Source organism: Malaya genurostris, chromosome 1, assembly GCF_030247185.1.
Source record: "Malaya genurostris strain Urasoe2022 chromosome 1, Malgen_1.1, whole genome shotgun sequence".
NCBI classification, from domain to species: domain Eukaryota; kingdom Metazoa; phylum Arthropoda; class Insecta; order Diptera; family Culicidae; genus Malaya; species Malaya genurostris.
In genome coordinates this window covers 119,512,377-119,536,929 of record NC_080570.1, presented here as the reverse complement: position 1 = coordinate 119,536,929, position 24,553 = coordinate 119,512,377, and the positions used below count along the sequence as shown (strand labels likewise).

General features: G+C 37.5%; 3 protein-coding genes across 9 annotated transcripts in view; 1 reads left to right on the top strand and 2 right to left on the bottom strand.

Moving 5' to 3' along the window:
* The first annotated feature begins 298 nt into the window (after positions 1-298).
* Positions 299-7,845, top strand: LOC131425615 (peptidoglycan-recognition protein 2). The gene is made up of 3 exons (XM_058587640.1): positions 299-448; positions 512-728; positions 7,401-7,845. Exons 1-3 carry the CDS (start codon positions 361-363, stop codon positions 7,708-7,710), a joined length of 615 nt encoding a protein of 204 aa, XP_058443623.1. The 5' UTR covers positions 299-360; the 3' UTR covers positions 7,711-7,845.
* LOC131425614 (uncharacterized) lies at positions 7,829-9,910 on the bottom strand. Its single transcript, XM_058587639.1, has 2 exons — positions 8,261-9,910; positions 7,829-8,204 (listed from the first exon to the last, which is right to left on the bottom strand). Exons 1-2 carry the CDS (start codon positions 9,737-9,739, stop codon positions 8,001-8,003), a joined length of 1,683 nt encoding a protein of 560 aa, XP_058443622.1. The 5' UTR covers positions 9,740-9,910; the 3' UTR covers positions 7,829-8,000.
* A 5,353-nt stretch (positions 9,911-15,263) lies between these two features.
* The window catches only part of LOC131425611 (uncharacterized), a 129,829-nt gene continuing 120,539 nt past the window's right edge, over positions 15,264-24,553 (bottom strand). For 6 of the 7 annotated variants that reach the window (XR_009229005.1, XR_009229010.1, XR_009229009.1 and 3 more), the window contains exons 4-6: positions 16,830-16,895; positions 16,475-16,732; positions 15,264-16,372 (exon numbers count right to left, since the gene is read on the bottom strand). Coding sequence is in view for 1 of the 7 variants with exons in the window: in XM_058587637.1 (XP_058443620.1) it covers positions 16,559-16,732; positions 16,830-16,895 (240 nt within the window). In the remaining 6 variants the exon portion in view is untranslated. Of the gene's footprint in view, positions 16,733-16,829; positions 16,896-24,553 lie in introns of all 7 variants that reach the window. The other variant, XM_058587637.1, reaches the window with a different exon arrangement.

The following is a 24,553-nucleotide window of genomic DNA, read 5'->3' as shown; positions in this document are numbered from 1 at the left end:
TAGTTTATCTAATATACCGTATTATTTTCAAATATGTGTCAAAAGTATTTTAACGAGAACAAAAAAAAGTCACTACATGTCAAATCAAATTGTGTGTTTAGAAGAAATGCTATTATGATCAGTGACCTGATAAAATGATTGTACTTGGTTCTTGCAACAACGAAAGTCAGTGTCCGCAGGGCTTGATTTGGTGAATCCCCGATGGTAACAAATATTGCTCACCATAAGCAAAACAGAATCCTAACTGATTCAGTTTCACATCGCTTCTTGACGGTGCATCATCGTGTAACGAATAAAAACAAAAATCGAAACCGGTTGTTTACGCATTTTAACCAGACTGATAACAACTGAACAGAAGACATGTTTGGCAACAACCACAACGAAGTGATAGCCCTGATTGCGACAACCGTATTCTTGGCATTGATAGAAAATGGACTCGTTGTGTGTGGTAAGTCAAATAGGAGTTGCAACGCACCAAGTTGATAGACATTTGTTTTTTTCTTACCTATAGCCCCAGACAACAACGGCTGCCCGAACATCATCAAGCGAGCTCAGTGGGGAGCTTCCAAGTCGACCAATGTCACCTATCAGATCAAACCGGTGCACTTCGTGGTGATCCACCACACCGCAACGGCGGACTGCAGTGACATGATCACCTGTAAAACCATCGTCCGATCGATCCAAGACACTCATCAGAAGGGAAACAAGTGGAGCGATATCGGCTACAAGTAAGCTTTGTTTTGTTGATCTTTTCAATAGCGAAACGAGGATGGAAGATGTTTTCATTCGAATTTCCAAAGTTAGGCGGTTATATTGTTTGGTATTAGAAACGCAGGAAACGTCCAGATCTAGTGTTAACTCGAAAATAAATGCATGTCGACTTTTTGGGACTTTTTGTCTAGATAACACTAGATCTCAACGTTTCATCATTTTCATCTGGCAACAAAAATTTAAATGGGAGCTTTTTATACGATTTTTTTTGCCGTACATAAAGATGAGAAAATAATATGCTGGAGCAGACCCTGTCAGCTTGGAACGAAATCAATCTTCAGCTCAGCAACGTCATCGCACGGCATCACATTCAACATGCCAATTTTATGTGTTCGCAGTGTTGCTATTTTGATGCGCACGAATTTGACATTTCTTTCCCCTACATTTATGTAGGAGATTCGATGCGGACCGACTTGAGGGCAGCAAGCTCGCCATAAAGGATGTTGCCAATGATTTGTTCGTGAAATGTGACAGCTGGATATCTTGTTAATATGACGTCTTTGGCTGGAGGGAACCTACCATTTCGATGATGGCCTTGGCAACACTGCGCACACATAAAATTTGCATGATATGTTGAATGTGATGCCGTACGATAGCGTTGCTGAACTGACGATTAATTTCGCTCCAAGCTGACAGGGTCTGGGGTCATTCAATAGCTCCAGGACTTTTTAAACAACTTTTAAACGACCGACACTGTTGCCAGTAGAGATAGCAGGTGTACAACACCGTTTTTTTTTTCAAAATTATTAGCTTTATTGCGAAAAAGTGCTTACAGGTGTATTATTCAAAGTATTGTCCGTCGCTAGCAACAACTTTCTTCTATCTTTCCGGCAAGTTTCGGATCCCGGCTCAAAAAAGGATTGAAAATGTTAATCTGCCAGGCCGTGTGCCATCGAAAGGAATAGGTGGAAGTCAAAAGGGGCAACATCTGGGGAATACGGCGTGTGGAGCCATACTTCCCAATTCAGCGTTTCCAGGTGCTTTTTCACCACTTTTGCGACGTGAGGCCGAGCATTGTCGTGTTGGAGGATGGAGATTGTCATGTCGCTCTTGATATTGTGGCCGCTTTTCTTTTAGCGCCCAGGGCCTTGAGACGTTTTGGGATGGGTTGCTGACTCACTCCCAACAATTCGGCAAGCTCTTCTTGGGTTTGGCACGAATCTTCATCAAGCAATGCTTCTAGTTGTTCATCTTTGCAGGTTTTTTCTCTTCCACCACCATGTTTGTCTTCGACATCGAAATCACCATTTTTAAAACGTTGAAACCACTCCCGACACGTTCTTTTACTCAGAGCACATAAACGAACATTTTCGAGCGTGAATAATACAAAAACAAGAGCAACTATCACTGAAACGGCGATGACAATTCGTTAGGCACTGTACACACTCACTTTAAAGGCATTATCATCTATGTATGTTGAACAGCCTCAGTCGGTACAGCCACCTATCGGAAAACGGAGGAAGCAAAGTTGTACACCTGATAATTATTAATTCTGAAAAGCTTGTCCCCTTATAACATGCGATTATTTATCATTTGAAAACACTTAGACAAATGTTATATCAGTCAAAAATATAGCTCTGAATTCATTTTGATCAGATGCTTGTTTTGAAGAAAACGTTTAGTTGAAATAGTTTAATAAAAAAATTTCTCGAACACATTTTTGGGTAATTAATTTTTGCAGCTTTATTAACTAAACTATCCAAAATATTTAATTTGAGAAACATCCAAAGATTCAAGCAAGAACGATTGTATCAGCTGCTGGTGCTTTGCATCGGAGAGAAAGAAAACAAGAAACGAAAAGTGGACAGCATTATATAAAATTAGCCGTTCTAATGGCTCTAAATGTTATCTAAAGAACTATTAAGATTACTTCTTTGCAAATCGAAGGTAGAAATCATCAGTTTAATAAAAATCCAAAATAATTTGATTTGCTTCGTTCACTTTTCGTTGTGCGAAAATCGTTCGAGATAAATGTTCCGAACTATGCTAAATATCGTAGAGAATTCCACAATTTGGTCCTTCTAAAAGGCAGAAATGAATCCTGTACAGCACCTTGATAGTTTCTTTCAATGAAATATGCAAATCCGAAATGAGATAATCGACGTCAAAAATCGTTGAAAATTTTAGTAGTGAAAAGGGGGAAAGTTTCGCAATTCACACAATCAATCAACTATCAATTCGAATTCGAAAGTGTAAAGAAATTGTGTCAGTTTTATTCGTATTCACGACATCCAGTTATGTCTCTGACATTACACACCCGTACTTTTTTCCCTAATTTAATTGAATTTCCTCTACTGTACTGCTTTCCTTAATACAATCAATAAGATTCGCGTTTATTTTAGATATTACAGGTATTTAAAAAATCATCATCATTTACTTCTCTAAAGTTTTCCGCGACATGTCGAATTCTTCAGCCGCCTTTTTACGCGAAGAAACCCTCTTGTATGTCCGTACCATCGTTCACAATCTGTTTTTAGTTGTTTGTTTACATTGAATGTTTCAACACTGATCAACTTTGAGGTTAGGTTTGTTCATCCTCTGTGATGGCACACCTGCCCCATAGCAATATGGCGAACTTGCCCCGCTATGAACTGATTGCAAAATCATGGTACTATCACAAACGAATTTCCAGACATGACAGTCACGATCTTTTTTTGACGCACATCTACGGTCCTCCGTGAAACTGGCACCAATGGTGATAAATTGGTTGCACTGCTGAGTGTACAACATGCATTCATAATGCAAATGTCAAACCGTGAGAATCCTTTCGATTCGGTAGCTCATTTGTATATATTGAAATTTTATGGCACACTCTGGTTGAAATGATAACAATGCAATTAATCTCGCGCTCCATCAAGCGGTGAGTGCGGTCATTTCAGAAGGTACCGGGAACGAACCACATTTTTTAGAAATATTTATAAGTACGTACATGTCTTTATTATTTATCTTTTTTTTTTTTCATAAATACGTTTATTTCTTAGGCAGTTTACATAAGTTTTTCTTCACCGTAGCATCACTTTTACATAAAATTCTTATCCTAATTTAATTCTAACATAGTCACAACGATTTGAATTTATTAAAACATATTCCTCTTATTACTTAAATATCATCTTAGGTAACTCGTTATTAATCATGAAATCTACTCAGAAATATTGTTTGAACTAAACGATTAACTTCTATAAATTATAAAATAAGCTGTTATTTTCAGACATTTTGTTGATAATTTCATAAACTGTTTCGAGTTTGTTTGTATCATTACATAATTTCTATTCTAATTTAGCTATTGGTTGAACTCATGTACGCAGCTGGGATCAGAACTAAGTCTTAAAAGGGGCCTTTATTAAATTGAAACTCCAATTTTCTTTATGAAATGATAAATAAGTTTCATGTATGAAAGGTCACGACAAGCAAGAATGTCTCGAACTGGGATATTGGATAGTCTACCTTGGGTACGCAAAGAATTTATTAGTTGAGATCTGACATCACGATACTCCACGCATGTCCAAACGACATGATCAATATCCCGATAACCTTCTCCGCAAGCACAATGATTAGTCTCGGAGAGCCCAATTCGAAGGAGATGTGCATCTAACGCGTAGTTATTGGACATGAGTCTGGACATCAAACGAATGAAGTCCCTACTCACATCCAGTCCCCTGAACCATGCCTTTGTCGATATTTTCGGAATAATTGAGTGCATCCACCGACCCAGATCATCTCTATCCCAAGATGCTTGCCAGCTGGCAAGTGTTCTTTGGCGAGACGAGCTATAGAATTCGTTGAAAGCAATCGGTCTCTCATAAATTTCACCCTCAATAGCACCACGTTTGGCTAAAATATCGGCTCTTTCATTGCCAGGAATGGAGCAATGAGCCGGGACCCAGACTATTGTGATTTGATAATTATTATTCAATATGTCGTTCAGGCACTGTTTTATTTTGCCCAATAAAATCGGTTCATTTTCGCCAGCAGCGTTTGAACGAATGGCTTCAATTGCGCTTAGACTATCTGTGAAGAAAAAATAATGGTTTGGAGATAATGTGACGATTACATTTAAGCTATAATGAACTGCTGCTAACTCTGCTATATAAACAGATTAGCTTGAATGAGGCCGAAACATTATTGTTGAACATACCAAACCCTGTCGCTTCTTCAATGCGCGATCCGTCCGTGTAAAACATTTTTTCAGAGTCAATATGCCTGAACTTACTTGAAAATATTTTTGGGATTTCCGTCGAGCGTAGATGATCCGGGATTCCACGCACTTCGCGCTGCATGGATGTATCGTAAAATAAAGTTGAGACAGGGGTACTTAGGATGCTGACACGGATAGGAATATATCTTGATGGGTTGATTTCCTGTGACATGTGATTAAAATATACTGTCATTTTGTTTGAGATCAAAGCTCGACTAGTCGTTCGAAATTATTAATTACCATGGGATTCAGCACCTCACATCTTATTAGCAGGCGTGATGAAAGCTCCCAAAATCGATCTTTTAATGGAAGAACTCCCGCCAGAATTTCAAGACTCATTGTATGTGTCGAATGCATGCAGCCTAAGGAAATTCGCAAACAACGGTACTGAATTCGCTCAAGTTTGATAATATGAGAGTTTGCAGCGGAACGAAAACAAACGCATCCATATTCCATCACTGAAAGTATCGTTGTCTGATACAATTTTATTAGATCTTCTGGATGAGCACCCCACCAAGATCCTGTTATTGTTCGAAGAAAATTTACTCTTTGTTGGCATTTCGTTATCAGATACCTAATGTGTCCTCCCTACGTGCATTTGGAATCGAACCACACCCCGAGGTATTTAAAAGTTAAAACCTGTTGGATCATTCTTCCCATCATATGGAGCTGAAGCTGCGCGGGATCATGCTTTTTTGAAAAGACGACCAGCTCTGTTTTCTCCGCAGAGAATTCGATACCCAGATGAACAGCCCAAACGGACAAGTTATCTAAGGTATCTTGCAATGGTTTATGCAGATCAATAGCTTTGGGTCCAGTAACTGAAACCACGCCATCATCTGCCAATTGTTTTAGTGTACATGGGGATACTAGACAGCTGTCAATGTCATTCACGTAAAAATTATAGAGGAGCGGACTGAGGCATGAGCCTTGCGGGAGACCCATGTAGCTAATTCTGAATGTTGCCAAGTCGCCATGTAAAAAATGCATGCGTTTCTCTGACAAAAGGTTGTGCAAATAATTATTTATAACCGCTGGGAGTCCATGTTGGTGGAGCTTGTCTGAAAGAACATCAATGGAAACTGAATCAAATGCTCCTTTAATGTCTAAAAATACAGATGCCATTTGTTGCTTTTGAGCGAAGGCAATTTGGATGTCAGACGAATGCAATGGTAATGCAAGGCAATCATTCATCCCTTTTTTTCTACGGAAGCCAAACTGAGTATCTGACAACAAACCGTTCGTCTCGACCCAAGTGTCGAGACGTCGTAGAATAATTTTTTCGAACAATTTTCTGATGCAGGACAACATCGCAATGGGTCTATATGAGTTGTGATTGGAAGCTGGTTTCCCCGGCTTTTGAATGGCGATAACTTTCACTTGCCTCCAGTCAGGTGGAACAATATTTTGCTCAAGAAACTTGTTGAACAATTCCAACAAACGTCTTTTTGCGAGGTCGGGCAGATTCTTCACCAAGTTGAATTCAATTCTGTCCAACCCAGGAGTGTTATTGTTACAAGACAAGAGTGCTATAGAAAATTCCAGCATTGAAAATGGGTTATTAATAAAACCATTATTTGGAGGAGATTCCCGAATAATGCTCTGCGTAGGAACAGAATCTGGACAAACTTTCCTAGCAAAGTCAAATATCCATCGGTTCGAGTATTCATCACTCTCATTGCCCACGTTACGATTCCTCATTCGTCTGGCCGTGGTTATTATTATCTATTTTTGGTACTATAATAATAATAAATCAATTATCTTTATTCAATTTTTAACAAATATTCAACTAAAAGGTATACCAATGATCTGACATCTCGAACAAGGACAAAAGCGACAATCAGGACGGGTGGGCTCAATTTACTCTTACTTGAATTATTTTAAGATCCCAAGTTGACATCTGTATGTATTCGTGAAACTAAAAAAAATATCACCAGCTCATTCGGTCGGGGCTGGCACTAGTGAGCCCAAATACATGAACTTGTCAACCCCCTCAATATTATCGTCTGTCAGCACACGTGGCTAGAGGCGTAGTATTTCTTCTTTAGAGCCTCTTGCTCTAATGTATTTTGTGTTCGACGAATTTATAGCCAGTCCGATACGTCTAGCTTCGGTTTCAAGTCCGTTGTATATTTTCATCATCTTCTCAAGGTTACATGTAACAATAACAACATCGTCAGCGAAGCCAAAAAGCTGTACGGACTTTCGAAAGATCGTACCACTCGTGTCGATCCTCGCTCTTCGAATCACACCTTCCAAAGCCATATTAGACAAGAGACAGAGGAGTCCGTTACCTTGCCGTATCTCTTCAGATTAGCTTCCTCAAAAACATAACCTGAACTAAACGATATCAATCTAGAAAACAACACTCCCAAAGAGAGATTTGTTACGGTTTCATTACTGCAATAACAGCTCTGTTCATTTTTTTTTGTAGCTTCCTGATCGCTAACGGTGGCAACGTGTACGAAGGAATTGGTTGGCATCGTGTCGGAGCGCACACCTTGGGCTTCAACAGTAAATCGATTGGTATCGCCTTTATCGGCAACTACGGCCGAGTACTTCCGTCGGTAAAGGCTTTGCGAGCTGCCACCAAACTACTCGAGTGTGGCGTCCAACTGGGAGAACTTGACGAAAATTATCTACTTTACGGAGCAAGACAGATAAGCAGTACGCTTAGCCCAGGGGATGCACTCTATGCGGACATCCAGGAGTGGGATCATTTCGATCTCGAGCCGGTGGTGTGAGCATGGATAAGTCAAACAATCTGTTTTATATTAAGTTCAAGTGTTTGTTTTATTCACATTTTGCTACTAAGCAATAACAAATTCAATCATATTAATGATTTTCAAATAAACGCAAGTAAATAATTACTGGAAAATTATCACCAATCGGTAGCCTCTCACTTATAGGATGATGCAGCCTAATCAAAAGCACGCGAGTTGTGGTGGAGGCATCTCACCAAAGATCACAAATATGTCATATAATAAACTAATCAAATTTACACCCAACAGCACGACCGCCCATCGTCAATCGTCTAGTCACAATCCTTGGAAAAGTAGCAACAGCATTCTTCCGTTTTATTGCATACAATCCGGAACGGTCCGTCCGGCGGAAATACGTAAGCTCCGAAAGCAACGTCCATAATCTTGACGTAGCGCAGATCGAAAGTGTCCAGTTCCGGTGGTAACTGCAGCGGGAACGAATTCCCCATGACGTTAAGGCCAAACATTTTGAGGTACTGAAAAAAAAACAATTTGACAAAAAAATACAGTTTTTTTATTCGATCGCTCTTACCTTCAGGTTGCGATTGCGGAAGATCTGAGCAAACACCGGAAACGACAGTTCCAGGTTTGGATTAAACCCGCACAGGGTTAGCGCGGTAATCTGTCCGCAGTGTTTGAACATCTGATTGAGCATTGCATCGCAGTGCAGTGGAGCGTTGTACGCGATGAGCGTATATTCGTTGATGTTTTTCAAATTCGGCATAATTCGATCCAGATCGGGTCGGGCGGAACTGACGCGAACACTGAATTCCCGCAACTGGGGAAACGGACGGAACAGGTGCTCGGGAATGTTGGACGCATACAAATCGAGCTGTAATTTCTCCAAGCACGACGGTGCATTCTGAGTCAGTACAAAATCCGGCTGACCATACTTGGCCTGACGAAGGTTCCGCAGGTTCGGAGCAAAAATGTTTAGAGTATGATTTTCCTGATTTTTCACGTTGAACCATTCAAAGTTTTGTAAAGCTGGCAAACATAGTGTTCTATTGCTGCGAATTTCACCTGATTCCAGGCGAAGATGTTCCAAACAGGGAAAAATTCTATCGGTTGAAAGAAACTGCCGCGTGAGGTTCACTTTATCTAGCAGTAGATTTTGTAAGAAAAGGCAGTGACGGTTAATGGCCTCCATAATATCATCGGTAACTTCCCACATTTGTATTTTTTTCAGGTTGGGCATATTGGCGAACATAAGGTTCCAGTCACGAGCCTCCAAGTTTGGTGTTTTGTGACAGAGCGTCAATTGTTCCAGGGAACTTAACTTCTGTTCGAAGAAACGTTCCCACATTCGTGAATGAAGATGAATCTTTAGAGTTTTCAGACTGAAACTCTGATCTAGCTCTATGAAACTACTGTGCCACATGAGACCCTGATCCGAATCCGAATCACCGAAGCGAACGATTGCAGATTGAAGCATTGGTGCTTCCAGTACCAACCAGGGCCGCTGAACTTCAAGTTGATCGTTCGGTACAATTTCCCTCCAGTAAAGCGTTTCCAATTGTTCCATTCGTAGCAAACAGGGATCCAATCTCAATCGACAATCCGTACACTCCGTCGAAACTTGCAGCTTCCGAATACGCGCCAACAGATCGCAGTGCGTGCGGAAAAATACCGTTAATTGCTGACCTAGGGGTGCATCGATTATCATACCTTCGAGTTGCTTCTTGTTGTTCAAACCACGCAGTAGGCGGTCAATCGATTGAAAAACAGCCGGACTTGAGTCTTTGCACCATTTCACATAAACCACTCGGTAGTCACGGTGACTAGCCTCAACCACCCCCTCGTCCACCACACGCACCTTTTCAATGCCATCCACACCGTTACCGCTCCAATCACCGCGGCTGAGTTCAATGCAAAGATTTCGGCAAAGTGCTCTCGAAAAGATTACTTCGTTCCATCGGTGGCAAACCAACGAAAGTGGCTTCCGGTCCCAAAAGTTAAGGTTTTTGAAGATTTGCACGTAAATTTCGAACGGCAGTCGATCCCACGACATATTAATTTTTCACTTCAATCGGAGAGCCGAAAAAAATACGTCAAGCAAAACAAACAACGTGTAACAAGTCTGGTCTGAGCTGAGCACTAACGCCAAACAAACCTTGTAGCGGGGAGCGGTACCAGCACCTGTACGATTCCCAAAATAAAAACAGCTGGTGTGAAAGTTTCCAGCAGTTTCGAGATTGTTCGCTCGAAGTTGCAGAGGGTTTATTTTCGATGACTGCCACCAGCTAGCGCTGGCGTGAAGAAAGAAGCTAAGTTTATAGCTTTTCGTTTAGCTGATACACCATTTGATAGCGCCGAGTCAGTATGGTGGACAGTTTCGAAACTAAGATACGAAATGATAAAATAAACAAAATTAAGGTGGCAGTATCTTTTGGTTCAAAGACTCCGGAGATTGCCGGATAAAAAGTTGACTTCGATTATAATGATATTGTAAATTTTACTGTCGGTTAGAAAAGATTGCGATGCGATAAGATAGCGACAAAATGCCGCTATCTCACCAGAGGTGCTGTTAGTGTCACCGTACAGTGGGAAATCTATGTTTATTTGATTTATGCTACTGTGGTTGTGTTAAATGCGCAGGCAACTTTGTACATGCATTTTAGGTACATTTACGCACCCATTCTACACCAGACGGCGCTTTTGGTGTCACGAGTTGCACAAATACAGTACTACTATAGAGAATCTAGGTTTATTTTATTTATGCCCTCATCCACCAACCGTTTAATTTTTCTTGTGACTCTAATCAGACCCTGTCAGCTTGGAGCGAAATCAATCTTCAGTTCAACAACGCCATCGCACGGCATCACATTCAACATATCATGTCAATTGTATGGGTGCGCAGCCCTGCTATTTTGGCGCGCACGAATTTGACATTTCTCTCCATTACTTCTATGTATGAGATTCGATGCGGGCTCACCTGAGGGCGACATGCTCGCAAAAAAGGATGTTGCCGATGATTTGTTCGGGAAATGTGAGAGCTGGATATCTTGTTAATATGATGTCTTTGCTCTAATGCTAGTTAATATCAATACAACAGACAGCGAAGGGGTTAAAATAACTGTCCAATATTCTGGCAGAGATGCCAGATGAAATGCGAGCTCAAAATTTGAAAGTATGACGAGAGAAATAAAAGAAAACACCTACAGTAATAGCAAAAGTCATTAAACTGGACGATTGTTAATAAAAACTTCGAAAATCTGCAAAAAAGTCTGCTAACAAACGAAATTGCAAATTTACATACCAATCTGAAAAACCTGGCATCTGTGATTCTGACGCTCATTATTTCCCTATTCTGCGACGATTCCGTCGCATTATATGTCCAACTGAAAACCACTATAAAAGGTTTCTGATTTAAACACATTATTCGGTCGCAAGATTCAAAGAAAAAAATTTTAAATCTTGGAATAATACACTATCGTTAGATCTTCAGATCATATATTTATTAGACTTGATTCACTTTAGCTCACCTATATCATCACCGGTTTGCAAGTATGGCCGATTCAAATAATAGACCAAAGCACCTAACCTTTACAATTAGTTTTCGGTAGTACTTGAATGATTAAACTCGATTGTATTTTGAAACGGATTCATTATTTTTGATACAAAAAATATGAAAATGAACGAATTTTTTTACTCTCTAAAGAAATTATCACATTTTGCAGGAGTGAACGCAGTACTCCTGTTTCACCATCAAACCAACCAGCAACTGCAACCAATGTACAACAAGACGCATCTAAAGCAACTAGCAACGAGCTCAAAACTACGAACAACAAGGAAAACGAAACGAAGACGCACACCAACAACAATACAACCGATGAGGCAATGGATGACGAGACGAGCCACGAACAAAGTGCCCCTCAACCCTCGCAGGAGGGAAATGGAAGCTTTTCTCCTCCTAGAAAAAGAGTGACAACGAGATCCACTTCAAAAAATGCATTATTTAAAAAATCGGCTAATTCGACCACGTAAAGCTTGTACGCAAATAGGCCTGATTAAAAATACCTTTTTAAATAAAAATGTTGCCATCTCCTTCAACCCTTTCCTAGTCAACTCGTCTAGAATTTTAAGCTAGCTTCGTATTATCAATCTGAGAAATAGTAATATTTGTTATGCTGTCAAGATCTGGCTGACGTTGGCTCGGTCAGAATAATCGATTCCGTCGGCGAAATTTTACGATTGTTCGTTGTCACGGAAGCCAATAGAATGATTCCGATAAACTATCCTGCGCACATTCATGAGATTATTGCCTTAAATTATGTGGAGTCTTCCAGGTATTTAAAACTATATGCAAAGAATTGTCGATTAAATATAATGTCGTTCTCGCTTGAGAAAACTGAAACTGACCCAGGGTAGTTTCATCAAACAAAACCGTTTCACGGAACTGTGTTGATTTCGCACTTAGCAACGAGGGTTTGAGCAAACCTGATATAGAAACCAGGTTCGAAACTGACTCGATTTTCAGTTCAACAACGTTGAAACTAGGTTCAAAACTGCGTTGCTAGTTGAATGGAATATTCGTTTAGGTACATGTGTATGTGGCAGTGTACCGCATGTTGGAAAACGTCTCCTCGATAATTTGTCGAAGTATTTCGTATTATAATTTATATTTGATGCTACCACGATTTGAGTACCACTTTCACGTGAGTCATAATTTTGGGTGCAACATTCACTTCACGCTAGATTTTTGTTTTGCTGTTGGTTAAATTGACAAGTTTATTTTTGTTTTATTCCGATTGAATTCTTGTGTGATTAATGCGAAATGGAAATAAAGTTGTGTGATCTTTTCGACATGGAAATAACGACTGGAGAATTTTGTTATCGTTCCGGAACGTAGTGAAACGTTTTGAAAGATCACGACGAATAGTCGAGTAGGTGGCAGTGGTGTTTCCAACGTCAATATTGTAAATATTTTCTGGCGGAAACTTGTGTTCGTTCATGAGAAACTTTAGTTTTTAGAAGAAAGAGCTAACGGTACTACCGGTGCCACCCATATTCAAAGCAAAATCATAGGCGAATTCACGAAGCTGTGTTCTTGACAAGCCAAAATACATTGCACTGCTCTTCAACAGATTTCCAGACAGTACTTCTCGGCAGCATCAGAGAAAACCTAAAAAATCATTTAACTATATTACATACGAAATTCAAAAGATTCAACACAGAAAACAATTACAGAGGCAACAAATCGTGGTGGCACCTCGTCTCGATCGTGGTGACATCTGCAAGTGTTCGCCACACTGATTGAGCAAATTTTACACACAGTTCATATGTGAGCCCTGTATATCTGTTATCTGTGGTAAAAGTTTCATTTGCTGAATGATCGGTAGAGTTGCACTGAACTTCGATCTGTCATAATTCTACTGACTTATTCATTCAATACCGACGTTCAGTGAAATTTACAAAACAAACCTCAAATACGTAAACGTCTCAACTCGTAAAGTATTACTGTTTTTTGGTAAATTGTATTTGAGATGTGGAAGAAAGGAGCATATTTATTTTTAAAACCTATTTTCATTCGATTAATTTATTTGCGTGTGATGAATGAATTGAATTACATTTGCTTTTCATATTTTTTTATAATATTTTTAGAGTGCTGAAATAAAAAGTTGAAGAAGGCTTTTCGAATATATTATCCCAGTGAAAACTATTTTTCGCGTCAATTAGGTGGCAGTAGTGTTTCCAACGTGTAGCAAATTTGAAATTTACACACGATTTTGAAAAATTTCGTTCGAGCCTGTACATCTGTGGCTTTGCATTGTTTACTTCAGCTCTGCGACAGAAATTTAAGACGAATAAGTTCGATTTGAGACTGACTTATTTATTCATGACTACTGGTGTTTTTTTAAACATGCTTGAGACAGAATTTATTTGATCTAGTGTATCAAAGGTACAGTAAAGAGTTATTGGTTGATTTTAAATAAATCTGTTTTGAGTGAATCCAACCTATTGCTGAGATCGATTTGATTTGATTTGATTAGGTAAAAGCAAATAATCGATTGCGGATTGTCTCAATTTTCGTTAAGAGGTTTGTTTTGACGTGATTTCGTCTGTAGCTTTTTCACTAATGGGCGGTCCTAACGGCTATAAAAATAGCAACATATAGAATTTTAATTTCGATTATTTCATTTCGGATTTGCATTTCATTGAAAGAAACTATCAGGATGCTGTATCGGATTCACTCCTGCCTTTCAGAAGGACCAAATTGTGGAACTCACTACGATATTAAACACTGTTCGGAACATTTTTCTTGAACGATTTGTTGTACAGCAGCAGATATTTTGTTTTCTTCCTCAGCACGCGTTCTGATTGGCTGGTGTTGACATGGGTCAAATGAGACAGGTTTTTCAATAGTGTACTATTGAAATACTTCAATGCTTTTGCTATACACGTTTAAGTTGAAAAATTTCGATTCTATTGGTAGTTAGATTATATAAATCCTTCCACAGATCACTGAGCTATGAGCTATAAAAATACGAAAGAGACAAACGCGCCTTATGAATTATTCTCTTTGATACTCGTTTATACCAAACATTCCAGAAAAGTTTAATTTTGAATTATTTGAGATTATGTCACACAACTGATACTTTTATCATAAAATTGTGATCATATTTCCGATGGCATGTAGCAAAAATTATTTTTAATCGTTAGATACAACAAGAGATATTAACAATCAAAAACTTATCACTCTCTCAGCGAGTAAATTTTGAAAAGGCACCCCATAGTAAAGTAAGTCGTATTCACGACAATATATCTAAAAAATTAGTAAACTTCCTAAAAAAATATTGTAAAAACATATACATTTCGAAAAGAACACGATTGACGCCAAACTGAATTGACTCAGCGTCATTCAGCTAACTGACGTCAGTCTGTCTCATGATAGCGAGTCTACAAAGTCAATCCACGAATCGAAATAACTGTCGATTTATAAGATATTTAAGCCCCGTGTCCGGACTAACTCCGGTCTCCCCTACTTTAATATTGTTGTTTCTTATATACAAAAAAGTAGTTTAAATTCACTCGAAGAATTCTAAGTTTCAGAATTAGAAATTTAATTGTTTTGAAATGTCTGCAAATTAAATTCTTCTCAAATCAATTTCTTCAGTAGCAAGTTAGAATTGTTTTTTGAAGCAAACTCGAAGATAGATTCGATTTCAGCGTTCAAGTGGGCAAGGTAGCCTTGTTCCTCTGGTATCAATACAACTTATCCGTAGGTCACTTTCTTTCAAAGGATTACAGAGGAAAGGTTTGCTTAGAAAGAAACAAGCTTTAGGCGCTTGCCATACTTGTTCTGCTCAGTTAAAACCTACGGTAAAGACATTTTGACAATCTGGCATCATTGGATGGGGTGCCAATAAATGATCGTCTCTAACTTTTCTGAAGCTGCTCCATACCAGCAAGATTATATTAGGCGGATACTTTGAAAGGTTTCAGATTTAAAAGAAACATTTCTGATTCTGTGAAGATCAACGGAAATTGAACAATGGCTTTCTTTTGAGTTCCATCAAGAACAAACGACGATCTATTATTTAATCACAAATTCATGTAATATTTCCGCTATGTACTAAGTTCGTTACAAAACATACACCAGACAAGCGTACAATTCACACCAAACCTAAACATTTCTGGCGAGCGATTTGAACGCTGTTGAATTTTGCGCTTTTTTTTTTGGAATGTTAGAAATGCACTACCTAGTCTCAAAACTGAAACTGAATCTTCTGCAATCGTTTCACCTTTGACTGGTTTTCTACCCAATTTGTAACGTCTATTGTTAGGTTAAAATGATTCTTTGTGATTTTTTTTCTGTTTTCTCAAAATTGCTGCTTGATTCTGATGGTAATATTGGAAGTAGATATTTTTAGCTGCTATTTACAACTTACAACTAGTTTCTTTTACTGTTCTAAAAAAAATGCCTAAAATTGCTGCCGCATATTCCATCTCAACTTCAGCTGCAATCGTTTTTTTTTTGTTTGTTTGTTCTAGTATCTTGTTTGATTCGTTTTGCAGAAGGTTGCAAAATTAAAAATAAAAATCTTGAACCAGTTTCGCAACGATCCTCTAGGGTACTAAGCTTACATTTATTCATCGGTTTTTTTCTCCACTGGAAAACAACGAACTCCTTTGTTTTCGATAGGAAAAAAATCTACAATACAGTTGGGATACTCGTAGAAAACTACTAGAAAAATATACATAAATAAATTGTTTCTCTACAACAAAAAAATGACAGATTATTGATAAGTAATGATAACATAATGCGGGAATTGTCTACTTTATAAAAATCAATAACAAAATAATTTCAAGTTTCGACCGTACATTCGAACTAACTTGTAAGTTAAAGCAATAGTGATACTGTTTGAGCAAATAACAAATGAAGAAATATACGCATACGGTGCTGTTTTCGTTGTTGCTTACATTCTATCGAAGTACGATTATCACAACTACCACGGCTTTTAAAACTAATATTGCAATGTAGTACGTACAAAGAAGGCCACAGAGTTGACGTTCTACTTCGATGCGTTTCTTGTGAACGCGATTCGATACATCATGCAGAAGTGATGGGCTCTCTCGCTAAAAACTAAATTATATATCGTACGCAGATTGATCATACCACCATCATCTGGTCAGTCGGTATCTAAAATCCAAAAAGAATAATCCATTAGAAAAGAGTCTTCACATTTAAACAAAAAAAACAATCCAACGACAACGCTTCTTCCAAAATGACGTCAAACATTACCCCCGTTCTGGTCGGTCACGAACACACATTCACACGCGGCAGCATTATGCACCTGGATCCTAAACGCTAGAAACGCTGCCCCACTCAACAGCTGTGACACTTGACCAGCCCTACTTCGTCGCAGTTCATGCACTTGAGGGCTATGAACTCGGCCGTGAAATGATTGCGATGCATGGATTTTTTCGAACCACCGCAGGATGGGCACGGCAGGAGCCGATAGCCACCGCAGGTTTTGCACGTGAAGGATGATTCGAGGCACTGAAACGATCGAAGTAAAAAGAGAAAGAAAAGAAAACAGAGAAATAAAAGTAAATCACGGGCTGTTCGGAGTGGAATCGGGTAATCGAACGGATACTTTGTAAGGTTTTAGCATTTTCCGCAGCTCGCCGTTTTCGTTCAGTCGTTCGATGCAATCGGCGTCCTGGAAGATAGAGAAAGTGAAAAAAGGTTATTATTGTCGGTTTTGCACTCTTTTATTAGCAATGTAAACAGCGGAAATTATTACGAGTATACTGGATTCGATTATAACTTGGTGTATTTAATTTTTTACCCCCTCAAACTTGTAACTTGTCGAGCTACATTCGCCGGGCCTACGGTGCCTAGTCATGTCCACAACGATAGAATTCATCTCCCTGCTAGACTTTTCATACCTCATACCATACTGTTATTCCTAAAATTGACCAATAAAGAACCTAAGCGTCACCCTCACTGATGTTTTACGGGCAAAATCAAGAAAAAAAATCAGTTCAAAATACAAATACTGTGCCTCCTTGCGGTGTTGCAACTTTCCAATCCAAACCAGAAACTTTTGTTGTTCACTGCGTACTCCTTCACCACCTTGTTTCTCATTATGCTTTTTATTATGCAAAACATTTAAATTTTTTTTTTGGAACGATAGCCCAAAAAATCGTAAAAAAATTGTTACTTTTCATTTGTTAGACCCTACCCTCCTGTTGAAAGAGGTCCGAAAAAACATCTAAAAAACTATTAGAAATATCTGTTCGAAAAAACTCGAGAAAACTACTCAAAAAAATGCTCAAAAACAATTTCAAAAAAAAAAAATCCTCGAAAAAACTCCTTTTAAAAAACGACTTTAAAGAAGTACTATAATATTCTGCTAAAAAACTGCTCGATAAAATTGCCTGAAAAAACTGCTCGAAAAACTGATATAATAGCACATAGCAAATTATTGTAAAACACTGCTCGATACAACCACCCAAAAGCAATACTTGAAGAAACTGTTCAATGAAACTGCTAAAAACGGTTTGAAATACTACTCGAAAACCGGTCGAGCTTGAAAAAAACTGTTCGAAAAAATCGCTCAAAACCATTACTTGTAAAAACTACTTGAGAAAACTGCTCGAAAAAATGGTTCAAAAAACATCTCGAATAAACGACTTGCAAAATCTATTCGAATAATTTAAACAATCGGTGAAACTACCAGAAAAAACTGCTGACTGCTGACAGAATTGCTTGACAAATCTGCTTGATAACAGTACTTAAACAAACTGCTTGAACAAACTGATTGTAAAAAAAGACCCGTAATTAATTCTACAAAATTACAAAAAAAAATCTACTTGAAAAAAAACTCGATACAACTACTCGAATAAACTGTTTCAAAAACAGCTTTAAAAAAAACTCCGAAAAAACTGCTTTAAAACACATCACAAAACTAGAAAGATCTGCTCGAAAAAAATCTACTCGAAAAACTACCCGAAATAACTACTCAAGAAATTTGCTCAGAAAACTGTTAATCATCTCTTTGAAAATACTCAAAGAACAGCTTGAAAATAACTGTTTGATAAATGCAGTCGAAAACGATACTCGACAAATCCAAATATATTCGAATAAAATGTTAAATACACAATGCTTGAAAGCTGCATGAAAAAATTGCACGTAGAAACTACATGAAAACAGCTAGAATACAAAAAACTAAAAACTGTTTGAAAAACTTCCCGAGAATATTGCACTTGAAAACTAGTTAAATAACAGATAAAAAATAACTGCTCGATAAAACAGCTCGAAATCAACAATTTAAAAATAGCACCGGAAAACTACAAGAAAAAATAACTGCTCGACGAAACCGCTCGAAAGCAATACTCGAAAAAACTGCTAAACACCGATTTGAAAACTGCTCAAAAAACTGCCCGAGTAAATTTTACCTAATAACTAGTTGATGAAGAACACTGGAAAAAACTACTAAAAGAACAGCTCGAAAAAAAAAACGGTTGGAAAAACTGCTAAAAAATAAATCGGAATGCTTGACAAAACCACGAAAAATCTGCTAAAAAACAGCCCGAGAAAATTCCACTTAACTTTTTGAAGACTTCAATAAACTTTCAAAAAACAACTGCTAGTCAAAACCGTTCGAAAAACAATACTCGAAAAAACTGTTAAAAAGCTACTCGAAAAAAAACACTTTGAAAAACGGACGGAGAAAACTGTTCGTAGAAACTATTTCAAGATCATTTAGAAAAAAAAAACTGCTCGACAACGCCGCTCTAAACCAAAACTCGAAAAAACTGACCAAAAAAACTGCTTGAGAGAACTGCTCGATAAAAAAACGAATCGAAAATCTACTCCAAAAAAGCCACTCGAAAACAATGCTCAATAAAACTACTCGAAAAATCTGGTTGAAAAACTGCTGGTCAAGCTACTCGAATAGAGAACGTTGAGACAGGTTCGATCACGGGGCAAGTCCGATCACTAACGATCTTTCAAAACGTTGTTGATTATTTCGTTATCTCGTAAGTATACACATTTTATTACAATATTATACTAACATCTTGATGAGAAATTTTGTTTATCGACTTCTAAAGCATTTGTTATTTGTTCATCACTTGCGGACCACGTTCAATTAGGATTTATGGGACAAGTTCAGCAAGATTTTGTCATCTACACTTGTTCAAACTAAAGTAATTTGAAAAAATCATCAAACTTTTTTCCTAATTCGTGGGATATGGTAAAAGAATCACCATCACGCTGGATTTGGATTCTTCAATAGTGTAGAGGGATATTTATTCTTTCATTAGGCCACAAATAAAAAATCAAATTTATGCATCAGTTTAACTGAAAAAAAATTCGCTCGAAAAAAGGGATTCATCTAGCTCCACTCTCCCCTAAACTGATTGAAAAAACTGCTTGAGAAAACTGCTCGAGAAACAGCTTTAAAAAAATTACTCGGAAAAATTACTGTTCGAAAAATATTCTCGAAAAATCTAATTCGAGAAAACTACTCGAAAAAACTTCTTCTTTATACTGTGATAATGACTTTCTCTTGTCATTAAAACAACTTCATTAAAACATACTATTTTTACTGAGATAGTTTCTGCCACGAATTTGGACAGATTAGTCCAGAGCTTGGAGAGATTTGCCTCTTGCATACACTCATATCAAAGTAATGTAGAGTTTAAACATTTTGGCTAAGCAATCGATTAAAAATAATGATCTACCTTCAAATACATACAATAAATTTTCGAAATTATGATTAAGATGTTTTAAACGTGAAATTTGCAACTTTCTTTAAGCATCACTTTCTCCCTTGTCTGATTGCAAAATAAAGCCTGTGCGATTACATGAAAGGGTCCCAGACAGATGGCATTTTAATTGAGCATTCATTTCTAGTACCGCTGCTAGAGATAATGCAAACGCTCAACACCAGAGGGCACGACACCGGTAAAACTGGAAAGCAATTAATAACGCATTAAATGTCTACCCGCTGTCTGGGTAGGTGTTGTAAGATCAGGGGTGGAATCATGTAAGGTGATTATCACCAAGTGATTATCACTTTTGAAAATTTGGAATCATGTAAGGTGATAATCACCAAGTTCTGTCACCACTGCTGAGAGGTTAACATCACTATCAAACATTGGCATTACGTAAGGTGATAGTCACCACGATTTAATCGCCTTCATGTCAAAATGGAGGTGATAGCAATTTAGTTATCACTTTCAGTAGTGATTTGATTTTTTGAGAAGTGGCTTTATAAATTATTGTCCGTTAGGTGAATTTTAAGCCACTGATATAAAAATAACCTACCAATATTGGTCGCAGAGGATAATTTTTTTAATGAAATTCGTACTCATATTATGTCAAAATTAAATACCAAAATGAAAAGTAACTTAGTTTATATAGTTTAAAGAATTCATAGAATGAACGGTAGTATTTATCAATTAAATCAATTCATTTATGTTATAATTATTATTTGAAGGAATATCATTGGGGTATTCGTAAAGTCAAAGATAAATTGCTTTCTGGAAAAGTGATAAGTTTATGAATGTAGACATCTCCTGTTGCAAATAACGTAACATAAAAAAATCTATGCTAACATTTTCAGTAGAATTAGATGGCCGTGACTTAGTAAGCGACATATCAGTCTCGTTCAACTGAACGAGTAAAAAAGATTAAACTGCGTTCTTAATTTTCTTCTTGTGAGTTGAACTAAATAAGGCAATATTTTTGGACAATTAGTTGCTGCTAATCATAGTGGATATTCGTAGTACCGGTGGGTAAAATTTCCAAAATGGAGGTAGCATTTGAAAGCTCTGTGAAATGCCATAATCGTAAAGTGAATGAAAACTATACAAGAAATTATTTAACGGATCTTTCTCATTCGAGAGGAATGCCATCCGTTGTGAAACATCAAGAAGATCTAACAATTCGTGTCATTTCAAAGCTAGCAAATTTATCCCAAAGAATTGACTGTGACATTGATTTCCATTGAAAAATAAAAATCGGCGCTAAATTAAACCAACAAGTGATTTTTTTTATTTGTTTGTGCGCAGGTAATTTTTTTCAACGTTACTCTTCGATCCATACAAATCATCATTGATAAACATGACTCGAATTAATTAAAAAAATTGAAAACTAAAGGAATAAAACTTTAGATTTTAAAATATTATATGGGTATACGCCACTTTCATATGTTACTCCTCCTAATATCAACGGTATACGCCACATTCATATTTTACTGCTGAAAAATTTACGTTTCTTGACAGGTGATAAATGGAGTGAAGTTGGCTCAATCACCGGTGATGGTGATAGTAAAAGTGATCACCTTCGATGATTCCAAACATTCTGGTGATCACCTCGTTATCACCAAGAGGTGATAGTCATTTATCACCTTACATGATTCCACCCCAGGTTCGGCTGAGATTGATATATTGCAACATACACGGGTATATTGCACTGATGCTAATAGATAATACTTTGCCAACTTTGCCCTTTTAGAGTCGCACGCGTTTGGTTGATTGGGTAACGTTGACGTGTGAAACTATTTGCGGTGTTTGACATTTCTAAAAACCGAGTGGCAATGAAAAGAGGGGTAAAAAATATCGAAATCATTGAGTTTTATCGCCATCGTCATTAAATTAACACATAAAATTTCAAGAGTCAATAAATTAAATTGCAAAAGTGGAAAATTGCTTAATTGTGCCACTCAAAGGAAAGGCAAGACAAACTTACAATCTGTTTTTGAGCATTTGACAAATTGAAACACTATTACCAGCCGCTACCTAATTCAGGATAGAAACTTACTTAAAATCAAATAAAGTGCATCTTCGCATTTTTAAGTAATTAACTTATTACATAAACCAGACTAACGAATGATTCTTTACCTAAAATTTGGGTGGTACCCACATTTTTTTTTTCTTGCCTAAGAGCAAATTCAGCAGCTAGAAGTTCTATATGGAAGATCTATAATAGAGCAGAAACAGGAACAAACGTATCCCCAGCAAGCCGTTCTAGTTTTATTTATTCGATCAGTTCTTCTGTCAAATTTAAAACTGGTCTACGATGCCGTTCTATTTTTTGTATATTTGAAACACGAGTAAAACACTGCTGGGGCTACCAGTTTTTCTTGTTATAAAATTCAGATTTAAATTTTGTAACTGGCATAAATTATGCATCTAGAACTAGAACACTACTGAATATGCCCTAATTTTGGGTAACTCATAGAAAAGCTCATAAAATTTTCAGTGCATGGCTTTGTCAACAATTGACATGTTACAACCTCATCAATCAGCCGTGTTCGACTATCAGTAGGCTATGAACACTAAAAAGTACTCGAAAAGCTTTGACAGCTTGCCTTTCGTGGACCCTACATTGTTAAACATAGGCAACATGTTCACTAAAGTAAGAAGTGATTTTCCGTTACGGAAGTCATAAGCAGACGACTAGCATGATCTGTCTGTTCGGTACGTGCCTCCAGCCGGGTCGGGAGGTATTAAAACTCTTCCATAGTCTCTTTTACTGTCGGTCCCACATGAAAACAAAACATAAACATCAAAGCAGCATCAATCCGTTATCTACGCTCTAGTTCGGTCTAGGTTCGACGGCTGCCGAGTGAAGATCAAATTACGTGCCCACGCCGACACGGTGTCTGACGGGGTTCGGCTGCCGCCGGCTCGATGTATGTCCCCATCGTCAACGGTTTGATCGTGGACGGGACAGGTTCGGCAAGAAGTTGATGCTGCAATAAAAAAAATCATATTGTATCACACCTTGCTTTGCAACCGAACCGGGCACGGACTCGCTGATGGGTTGCATTTCAGTAACCATAGCTACAGAGACAAGGTTGCCTCCGAGTCGTTGGCCGTTGTTCGATGTCGCGTTTTATTTAATTCAATTTTGCAACACGATCAAAGGTGTGGATTAGTGCCCATATGAGTGACTTTTGATTGCATTAATTGGGTGATTGATCTATGATCTGTTAATTGTCTATAATAAATCATAAAATTAAAACACCAAGGTTGCCACAGATCCTATTTTTGAGAACACTACTATCTAGGACAGGACCTGACAATTGTTAATCCACTTTTAGGACCAATTTCGGACCAGCTCGTGATTGGTTGAAATTGACATAAGCAAGTACAAGTTGTTGAAATCAATATTACTGCAGGGTGGTAGAAAAAGTGTTGTCAGTATCGTCGGTAACAGTGTAGCTTGATATTGGATATTTTATTTTTCGGATCATCTTTTCAAAATTATTAATTTCAATAAGATTTAAGTTCAATTTGTTTTTAAGTCTTGTCAATGTGGAAAGCATACGAGTACATTTAACAATCACTGGATGATACAATGAGAAAGCCTGAAATCACGAAGTGTGATATGGACGAGAATATTGATTATGTTGGTTGAGAATAGCACCGAATCTTTGGATACTTCTGTATGTTATTATTTTTCTCAAATATAATATGTTGAATACTTTAGTTAATAAAGCTGCAAGAATTAATTACCCAAAATTGAGTGTTTTAGAAAAAATTTATTAAGCTGTTTCAACTAAACGTTTTCTTCAAAACAAACATCTGATCAAAATTAATCCAGAGCTATATTTTTGACCGATATAACATTTGTCCAAGTGTTTTCAAATGATAAATAATTGCATGTTATAAGGGGAGAAAGTTTTCAGAATGAATAATTATCTCTACTGGCAACAGTGATCGCAAGGCATTTATTATTTACAGCAGGGAGCAACCGGAATAAGAAGAGAAATATTTTTCTGGAAAAAGAAGCCAGTTGTCTGGTCCTGTCCTAGACTACTATTCGCATTTTCGTAAACTTATTTTCTATTATTGATTATTTTGACACAACAATACACGCTAAAATTGAACTACCAATAGCATCTACCAAACTCGCGGTACGTGATTTTCAGCCGAATTTTCAGTGAAAGTAACATTTTGTCACGGCACAAACTTGAAATATCTTCGTTTTTTGATGATATATCGGTAGATTTCAATTACGTAGCTTAGACTAATTCAATCCACTAAATTACTGCTTGAATTAAATTCATAACTCATCTCACAATTTCGTAATAAAATAAAACAATTGTCCACCATTGAAAATAAGCACTGCGCTTCCGATGGCAATTATGAAACGTTTTCGAAATGTTTTCAAACAGCACGGGCGGCCTAATGAAAGAGTGAATAACAAATACAAAAAATGAAAAATAAAACACGTCCAATTATTACGACACCAATTGTTGTGAACTATTTGCGAATGTCAATCGTTTTTATTCGGTGGTAAACATGCGGTCACATTGTTTTATCAAACTTAACCGTCGTCGCCTAAAAATGTTTTCCG